The sequence below is a fragment of the Cuculus canorus genome, chromosome 10 (assembly GCF_017976375.1).
Source record: "Cuculus canorus isolate bCucCan1 chromosome 10, bCucCan1.pri, whole genome shotgun sequence".
NCBI lineage: Eukaryota > Metazoa > Chordata > Aves > Cuculiformes > Cuculidae > Cuculus > Cuculus canorus.
In genome coordinates this window covers 10970730-10980771 of record NC_071410.1, presented here as the reverse complement: position 1 = coordinate 10980771, position 10042 = coordinate 10970730, and the positions used below count along the sequence as shown (strand labels likewise).

Below are 10042 nucleotides of genomic sequence, written 5' to 3'. Positions count from 1 at the left end.
CCACTGGTTTTGATTCAATCTCTTTAAAACTCCTTCCCCATTTTTTTCAACTTTTCTTGTTTGGGGTGGTGGTGGTGGTTAGGTTTTTTTCTCTTTTTTTTTTTTTTTCTGTAATTTTTTCTTTTTTTTTCCTTTCATTTTTTTGGATTTTTTTGTTGTATTTTTTTGTTTTGTTTCTTTTTTCTTTTTTTTTTTTTTCAATGGTTTAAGTCTTCAGCAGGTACCCAAAATTGAGACAAACACATCCCTCCCTGAAACCAAACCCCCTCCCATATACCCTTCTCTCCCTACCCCCCCCACACTCCGTGGTTTTACATGTGCTGAAAAGAGAAGAGTATGCTTAGAATAAGTCTAATGAATCAAAGGAATAAATGATAATGATAGCAAAGAGTAAAACTCAAACCCAAAAGACCACAACACTCCTGTGTTGTCATTGTCTGAGTGTCTGTCCCTATCTCTCTCGGAGGCTGCAGGCATCAATTTACATAGTACAACCAGTAAACAAGGTTGAAGAATCCAAAGGTGATTGGAAAAATGATTCGTGACCACTTGTCAATGGTGCTGACATCTGTCAGGTCTGGGATTTTGAGCTTCAGCTTAGATGACCGCCGGCGGAGACGGCAGTTAGCACGGTTGCGGGCCGCGGCATGGTGGGTCAGCGGGACGTGCCGGTCCAGGGTTGGGTGGTGACCAAATCCATCCCGAGAGGCCAGCTGCTTTCGGAACTGGATTCCTGAGCCTTCAAAGGACATGACAGAGTTTCGAGAGTCGCCAACACTGCTCATCATGTCTGTGGCCAGCAGCTCGTTGTTCATCTCCAGAGTACTGAGGAGGATGTTACCATAAGGGTCAACCTAGAACAGGGAAGACAGACAGAAAGGTAGCGGGGGTATCCTGTGCACAACACACACAGGCCCACATCATCGAGGATGATTTTGAACTGTTTTCTGTGTAACAATACCTCTGACTAGGTAATTTTGAGCTCTGAACCTGGACATCTGCATTTGAAAACATTGTTCACTGATGATGGAGTTGAAGGACTACACATGTTGTTGCAGCAAACTTTTGAGTGGGGTACTGTGATTCTGCCAACACAGTAGGACCAAAAGCCACAGGAGTACTTTTGAGTACACCTGCCCCGTGCAAGGGGTGTCCTGATGAGGTTGGCTTGAGGATGGTGACAAAATTATCAAGGAGGAAAAAGTCCCAGTAGTCACCAGACAAGGGAACTGGAGTTCATCACTTGTGATGAGGAGAAAGGCTGCTCCACACCTCACCCAGGACTGAATGAACAGTGGAGAGTCTGAATTCTCCTGCCACAATGAAAGAAGGGGACAAACCTGCTCTCTCACCCTCTTCTCCTCATAACGGTGGCGTTCATTGTTGGCCTTGCTGATCCGTTCACTCTGCTTCTTTTGCTGCCGAGGGCCTCGCCCGAAGAATATGTAGTTGACAAAAGCATACTCCAGGAGTGCCAGGAACACAAAGACGAAGCAGCCCATGAGATAAACATCAATAGCCTTGACGTAAGGGATCTTGGGGAGAGTCTCCCGCAGATGGGTGTTGATGGTAGTCATTGTAAGTACCGTGGTGACCCCTGTAAAGAGAGGTGCTCTGTTACCAACGTTGGGTGGCTTCCTGAAATGCAGCTCTCAGCTTCCCCATCCCTCCTCTGAGCTGGACAACCTTGGGAGGGATGAGAGCAGTGCAACTGGGAAGAAAATTGTCATTATTCTAAGCCCAGCTGCCCAGTACAAATTGCTGCAGAAAATAAACCAGTTGTCAGCAGTGAGAGAGAATGTCAAAGCTGAGTATCATAAGGCTCTGGACCTCAGTTCTTTAAGTCCTCCCTGATCCTCCTTCATTTCCTCAGTGTGATAGGAAACATTCAGTTTTGCCCTCAGTCTCTCAAACTCTTCTCTTTTTCACTTCATGAACTCATCGGGCTTTCTTGGACAGTACTGAATGCTTCAATATCCTTGACATGAATTTATAACCTGCTGTGTCTAACCAATGCCACGAATAGGAGAAAGAGTGAAGAGATTCCCTCTTCATGGCACTCTCTTCTTCTGCCTGCTTTATAGGCTTCTGTCTACATCACTGACCCCATCAATTCCCACCTTCCTTTCAACAGCTTTGCCACTCCCTACTTCAGTTATCATCTATACACTCCCATGGTTCTCATGCTTTCTTTTTTAGGCCTACTAGTATTTCCTGCATCTTAAATAAATATTGTTTTGTCTCATTGAGCACTTTCTTCCCCATCTACTCAATCTCCAAGGGTCTGGTGCACCATGATTACTCTTACAGCTTCATTCCCCTTCTTCAGTTTCTTCTCAGTCTCTTCTTTCTCTGGACTCTCAGAGTGGGCTCGGATATGTCTCATTGACAGTCTTCTGCCAGCTGCAAACAGATGGCAATGAGCCTTCATGTTTCTTTTGGAGGCAGTAACTTTTCCACTTCAACCTAGTTACCTTTTCTCACTTCTCTAGCTCAGCTGTCCTGTTTTTCTTACTGTCTTGCAGACATTATTTTCTGCTGGTGCCCCTATTCCTCCTCTTTCTGTTGGCAGCTCTCTTAGTCTCTATGACCTTAATGTGCTCTTCTGGTTTCATCCCTGCCTCTACAGTGATGTCTCTCAAACCTCCCTCTACTTGTCCTGTTTCCCCCCTACCCTTATCATATCTTTAGTGTCAGACCTGATAAAAGCTTCTAAGAATTAATAATCTTCAGTTCACAGCAGAGTAAACAGAAGGGAGATATATTTATATACATAAAATATATTATGTTGTCTAAATACCCAGAAATCTGGGGTAAAAAAAGAGGCAATGGAACATTCTCCATGTCTCCTTTAAGAACCGAACAAACTGTGATGGAGACTTAGGATAGAGGCAAAGAAGAGCTTTTTGACAGTACAAGCAAGTAAATCTGGAGGAGGTTGGGCACTTTGGAGCATTTTAAGGACGAGTTAGATAGAGAGCTGTCAGGAATAGTTTAGGGAGAGCTGTTCCAGTTCTGATCTACAGTGTTTTTCTTCTGTCTTCACCTTTGAGTCCAGATGTCAGCAGAAATTCAACAGCTGTGCATCACATAGCCACCGCTCTGCTTGTACTTTCACTGTGCCAGCAATCTCTGCCACAGTCTCTTTTTCTTCTTTCACTGGTTATTAACTTGTCAACGCAACTTACCTTTTTAATTTACCACATTCTTCTTTTCCCACTCCTGCTCCAGCCACTCCAAGCAAGCCCAGCCAAATTATCTACTTTATATCTTTGTACAAACCATCCATCCTCTGAGTCTTCTCAAACTCTATCTTCTCTTAGAGCTAATTAAAGCCCCTAATGTTTTCTGTAAGACGCAGCCACTACCTGTGCTCCATTAACCCTTCGAACCTTTTCCCACTCACAGATGATATCCTTGTTCTTCCTTGGTTCTCTTATTTCCTCTGAACTTTCTATCATGTTGCACAGCCCAACTCTCATACGCCAGCCATCCCTCCTTTCTCCTGTTCCTTCTTCAAAATCCTCATCTGCAATCCACCCCCACTTCCCTTCTGTTGCTTAAAAGACCTCATTTTTTTCCTCTTATAGGAAAACATTCTTATTTAGGGAAGCACGTGCTTAAGAAGAACTTGGGCTTTACTGTCCCACATTTGCCTTTCTTATGAAGGTCTTCAGCTACGAAAAGTGTCTGTATGGGTATTAAACTATTGTGAAAATGTGTAATGCCATTTCCTTTATGCTTTTTCATTTTTTAGCCATTCAACGTCATTCTTCCTACTCTTTGGCCACTCAACCTCAGCATTTATTATCCAAATAACTGGCCCTGATATACCTGTTGACCAAGAGGTGCCTAGACTCTGTTCTTGTAAGAAAACAAGTACAAGTTAGGGTGAAGGAACTGGTGGGTTCATGGCATGTCAGTCTCACATGTCTGAGAAGCTGTGACCATTTTATACTCTTTTTATAGAGTTTAAACTTGCACACACAGAAATCTGTGGTAGAACTTTTACTGATTCAAATAATACAGACCCAAGCTTGGGAAGTACTGATACTTCTGCACACACAAAAAAAGGAGCTCTTCTGGCTGAAAATTAGAAGTTTGTTCTTAGAAAAAAATGTTCTTCATTTGGGACAAAAGGTTTGACCAACCTATGCTTCTTGCTTCACTGCTGCCTCATAAAGAAAAAAGTATTTCTTACAGCTGTCCTAGATTATCTCCCTCAAAAAACCCACTTTTTAAACGTGTAATGCAAAAGTACATACCCAGTGCCACTCGTGCAGCAGAAGCATCATAATTGATCCAGAAGGAGACCCAGGACAGGATGGTGATGAGAATAGATGGCATGTAAGTCTGCAGGATGAAGTAACCAATGTTCCTCTTAATCCGGAAACTCAAGGATAAACGCAGATATGAACCTGTAAATGAGATATTAAAGAGAGATGTTGTTTGACAGGAGGGCAAGACTGTATTTACGGCAAGAGCTTAGGTTAGGAATTGAAATTTTATTTGGAAAATATTCTCAGGAGGCAAGGATAATGAGAAATTTATCCTTTTTTATTCATTTGGTTTTGCAGATTCATCAGTTTTTGGATAAGGGCTCTTCAGAGTCTGCTCAGCAGGCTCAGAATATTAAGAAAGGAAACTACATAAGTTACATTTTTATATCAGACATCATAGAAGAATGTCTGTTCAGTGCTGAAATTGGTTTATGGTATGTGCCATACAGGCATTTGATACAGGCTTACACTGGAGACTTTAACCCTACATTTGGATGTAGTGAAATGGTTTTCTTAGCTTTTCCTCCAAACAGCAATGAAGATCTGAATCATATTTTTCCCATGCTATTCTAAAAATGGGTTATGGTCAGACTGGGCAAATTCATGTGCAGATAACGTACTGTTAGTTAATCTGTAGGTCTTATTTTTTCCAAGTTTTTTCCAAGCAACTTCCTCCTAATCTTTTAGCAAAGCTAATGGAGATAGCGATGACATTTTTTTTACAGTTCTTCCACTGGAGCAGGATCATTTTGACAGGGACAAAGCAGGGCTTCTCTCATTGCTGTGAAACAAAGTCCGAGCCATTCCTCCTTTCCACCTCCGTTCCTTAGGTAACACAGCAGCCTGAAATATGGGTGTAATCGTGGGCTGGCAGCTTAATTAACAAGAGAACAACAGCCTTTAATGATCAAGGAGGTAGACTGGGATAAAGGAGGTTATGTTCTCTCACCATTATGTGCCATTTGCATAGCTTGAACACAGTATTTCGCCAGTCTTTTTTTGAACATCTTAACTATTTAGGCTGCAGACTTCTTTTGGAGGAATATTGCCTCTTGTTGTGGGTCTCAAGATTGCCGTTGCAATGGGACCCTGCTCCCAGCATGTCCCCAGGGCACTACTGTAATAACATGACCATCTATCACCACCGCTGATAGAATCAGGGTGTGATTTCATGGCAATTCTGAAATTGTCCTCTTTAACAGGTGTGTGGCTGTTTTGGCAGTGAACTCCATGCCATATAGAAATGAAGACAGCAATTAAAATCCAAGCCCCTTGAACTTACCAACTGGCAGTATCTGAATTGTCCAAGGTATTTTCTCCACATCTTTGTATTGCTCTATACAGATGGGTTTGCATTATTTCATAGACCACTTGCTTTTCAGTTGATATATTCTTCTGCTTACTAATGTACCTACATTAGCTTCAAGAGCCAGTTGCAAACCACATAAAAGTAAATTCAAGGCTGAGAACCTTCTAAAGAGGTTCTGTTTTGAGATCAGTTGGTATTTTGACTAAGAAACGAAAACAACTGAAGCAAAAATATATGATCCCATGGGACTCTGAAGAGAAGCAGTCAAACAAGAAGCAAATTTGTTGGGCACAGAAGATGCCTCTTTTCCAAAGAAACAAGACCCTAAGTTGAAGCCTAGATCCTAAGTTAGGGCTGCAGCATCAGAATCACAGGAACGACATTGGTGTTGATCAGCAGAAGGTTTGCACATTCCATCATATCCCTTCAGCAGAGACTCACCGGTGGTAAAGACCACTTCCCTGCTGACCAGCCTCTGCTCAATAATGGTGAACTGGGGCAGTTCTAGCACCTCCATCCCCGTGACAGCAGAATCATTTCCTTGCCAGAAGAAGACAATGTCATCAACTGTGTAACCATCTGTAGAGACAAAACACAGAGAAAGAACTAAGCTGACAAGCTGGAGCAGATGACACCCCCATTTCACTATGATGATCTGGAAGAGAATCCAAAGGAAAGCCCACATCATTGGATAGGAAGCATAGCCCTCCCTGCTGACGTACTTTTCTTCTTCAGCTGAGCTTGGCATTACATTTCCCAGGAGAAGAGAAAAAAATTGGTAAGAACTTCCACTTCTGGCTAGAATTCAGGAGAAAAAAGTGAGAAGTGGCCCATCAAGCCTTGGCTCGAGCTACATAATCTCCATGGCTGACATGACAGGGACTTGTGCATCAGAAGCCTCTATCAAATGCACCAAAGACGGTATTTTGCTTTCTAAAAACTGCCTCCTTTTACCAGAAGGGGGAGACCACACAATACACTCTAGTGGGGACTAGGTAAACAGAGCATCTGAGTATTAAAAATTCCCAGAGAGAAAAAAATTTACAACAGCAGTTGAAAAGAAATCTGAGGATCAGAGCACCTCTCTCTTCTAAGTTCTCTCAGTCAGAATTTGGAGACAGCAAGCAGACAGAATTCTCTGAGACTGGGGACTACTTTTACCAAGTGATGGATGAAAAGACAAGTAACGGAGGGAAAAAGAGTGAGAAGAGTCTGGCCGATAACAAATACTCATCTCTTATGATTCAGGGCACTGGATTTATTAACTCAACCATGGGTACATCTTCTCAGACTCTTACACTATACAGAGCTGCAAGGGCTGGAAGTGCTGATGAACCCAAAGCCACAGTCCCAGGAGAAAGACTCCTCAGAGGTTCTGGACTCAAGGGGAATGAGGCCCAGGGGATGAAATTATGCAGTTCCCATTACTGTTATGTTCACAGCTCTGACCATTGCCCTTGTGGAAAAGTATTCATCACCACCTGAGAACAAATGCCACTTGCTGCAAGCTGGGTTTTGAAGCACTGTGGCTGTTGCTGCACAAGGGATGGCCTCTTACTCTAAACAAAGTGCCAAGCGGCACAGGAGGACCTCTGTGTGCAAAGAAGCCATAAGATACATACAGGCTTTGGTACAGCATGGTGCAAGGCTTCCTTTAGAGCATGAACGTTACCTATGCACATAAATAGCTTTTATTCAGAACCTGCAGTGCAGCAATACAGTCTGCCTTATCCACAAGCCCTCGCAGCAGAGACGCAGTTGGCTAGCAATAACATCTGCTAGAGAGAGCTGCCACCAAAATCAGCACCAGTGTATTAGTTGGATTAGGGGAATGAAGAGCTGTTGAATGTACCATGCAGAAGAAACTCTTCTACCTAGCCTCAGGGGCAAAGGGTTACTCAAATCAGAGCTGAACCTTTGAGCAGGTGACATCCTGCCTCTCCTGAGTGGACAAAGACCTGAGCAACCTGGTCTGATCTCATAGCTGACCCTGCTTTGATCTGGGGGATGAACTAGAGACACCCTGAGGTCTCTTCCTAAACTTAATTATTTGATGACTGTATAGTCTCCAAGCCCACATCTCACACTCTCAGTCATTACTGCGCTCATTCACGAGTGCTAAAAAATCATAACCGTCTTCCAAATGCCATGCCAGATCTCCTTCTGATGTAAATCAGCTAAGCCAGGGCTCCACTTCCTCCCGCCTAGGCAGTAAGTGCTAAAGCACTCATACCCACTAACCCAGAGAGATTCAGGACCCTTAGGTTATAATGTCATCTGCTGCAGACCCTGGGGTGTTGCAGGCTATTGCACTGCCTTGAGTACCCCAGCCTTGCATGCAGGAACTGGTGTTTGCACCTGACTGCAGTGTCTCTCCAAAAGAATACAGACCAAGTGTGGAAAGCAGCAAGAAGCAGCCAAATCCCCCATTCCTCCCGGTGGTTGTTTCCAGCAGCTCAGACACTTTCACAGTTAAAAAACACGGTGTGCTATTTTCCATTTGAATTAATCTGGCTTAGACTTTGAGAGTCTGGTGTTTATTCTGAATTTTTCTGGGAGGTTACCAAGGCCTTTCCACACAACGCTCCCCCTCTGCAGAGGTGCATCCAGCTTGTAAACAAGTCACCTCTCCACCTCCTTTGCAGTAAACAAACCAGATCAAGCTATTGAGGTTTCTCACCGCAAGACATCTGTTCTAGCCCTTGAACCACTTCTTAACACCTTTTCTCAACCTCTCCAGATTTCTCAACTTCCTTTCTAAATTTTGGAAATGAAATATAGACAGAGCCCTTTTCCCCATCCCACCAGCAACGTATTCAAAGGCCAATCGATTCCCTCCTCTGACTCACGGTTCCCCTGGTTTATATAACCAAGGCTCACTCCAGCCCTTTTTGTCAGAGCCCTGCTACGAAATCTCCAGCAGCGGTGCTTGGGGCTGCCATCCCTTCATCATTCCCCTCAGTCGATACCCATGCGGATAAGAGTCCTTCAGTCTGGCAGCCTGGACTGCGCTCCCGCATCCAGGCACAGATCTCCGCATTTAGCTGTATTCAAATGGATTCGGGATGTATTCAAATTGGGAGGTATTCAAATGTGCAGCAAGCAAGCCACGCAGGCTGCTATCTTCATCATCCACAAATTTAACAGCAGTGACTTCAAATTTACTTCCTGATCAGCAATGAAAATGTCAAATTACAGTAACTAATTTTAGGAGATCTCACTGTTAACTACCTCTATTCCATTTATTCTACGACCTGCTGGTACTGGGTACCAGTTTTGGTATTTTTTTTTTATTATGGCATTATGCAATATGAAATTGAACATGTTTTTCAGGAAGCCATTTTTTAAAGTAATTCTAAAGGGAAAGGATGTTCAGTCTAAAAATAAAAGCTTCACTTTGATTTCTAGCTTTAAAAAGAAAACCAAATTTCCATTTTACTTTTAAAAAGCAAAAGAACTTTTACAAAGACAAGTCATTTCAACCTGAAATATCATAAAGTATTGATACGACGTCGTAAAACGTCAGATTAACAGCCTGTTTGCTGCCTGCCTCATCAAGTTTTTGTTGAATCCTGGCACACAGCTAGGCAGGGGGATGCGCAGTGAGGGCTATTTTGAGGATGGAGGGCTGGGATCAACAGACAGTGCCAGCAGGTATGTGCCCTGAGCTGCTGTGGGGAAAGAGACCCCAGCTGGCTGCTGCTGCTTTACAAACCCAGCACCCCTGCACTGCTAAAGAGCTATTAGGTGGTTTGGTTTGGCTTTTTTTTTTATACTTTGGTTTTTAAGCTAGCCATAAAAGGGTGGTTATTCCAGAATTGTGTGGACTTGGAAGCAAACAAAATGGAGCCCTGCAGATTTCGAATATGCAAGTGTATGAAAGACAAAGGCTCTGAGGAAAGAAATGATCGAATCTCTTCATCTCTGCATGGATCTTAGAAATATTGTAAGGAAATGTAGCTTCGGCTAACAAATTGGCTTGACATGTCCCATTAAGAACAAAATCGCAACATAGTGAACTGTGGGTAATTCTCTGCCTTCTGTTTTCTTGGTTGTACCGTAAACTATTCTCAAAATGCTAAGGAGTGCCAAAAATGACATGTCATTAGTGCTTCCAGCAGAACCTAATTTACATCCTATTACCCACCACACCAAGCACTGTGACGGCTGTGCATCCCGAGCAGCGAGCGGGAAGGGGGCTCCCAGGCGCAGGCAGGGGTGGTAAGGCTGCACAGCGCCTTCCAACTATGGATGCTATGGGACCTCTTTTATGAAAAAAACAATTCTCTGATAATCACCACTGAAACTGCATCATCATTACTGTGAGATCTGCTGCTCTGGACCGCTCCTGCGGGGATGCTGCGGTGCATTTTTATGAGGGAGAGCTGGACCTCCTCTGCCAGTGCAGTCAGGAGAGGCTTTCCATAGGAGTCAAGGGAAGATCTAGATGGGG

General features: G+C 43.5%; 1 protein-coding gene across 2 annotated transcripts in view; it reads right to left on the bottom strand.

Annotated features, from left to right (window-relative positions):
* Window positions 1-310: 310 nt before the first annotated feature.
* LOC104069031 (gamma-aminobutyric acid type A receptor subunit theta) overlaps window positions 311-10042 on the bottom strand; it is a 74836-nt gene continuing 65104 nt past the window's right edge. The window contains exons 6-9 of one of the 2 annotated variants that reach the window (XM_009572000.2): window positions 6031-6168; window positions 4266-4418; window positions 1341-1597; window positions 311-854 (exon numbers count right to left, since the gene is read on the bottom strand). In XM_009572000.2, the coding sequence (XP_009570295.1) occupies window positions 477-854; window positions 1341-1597; window positions 4266-4418; window positions 6031-6168 (926 nt within the window). In that variant the 3' untranslated portion in view covers window positions 311-476. The remainder of the gene's footprint in view (window positions 855-1340; window positions 1598-4265; window positions 4419-6030; window positions 6169-10042) is intronic. The other variant, XM_009572001.2, reaches the window with a different exon arrangement.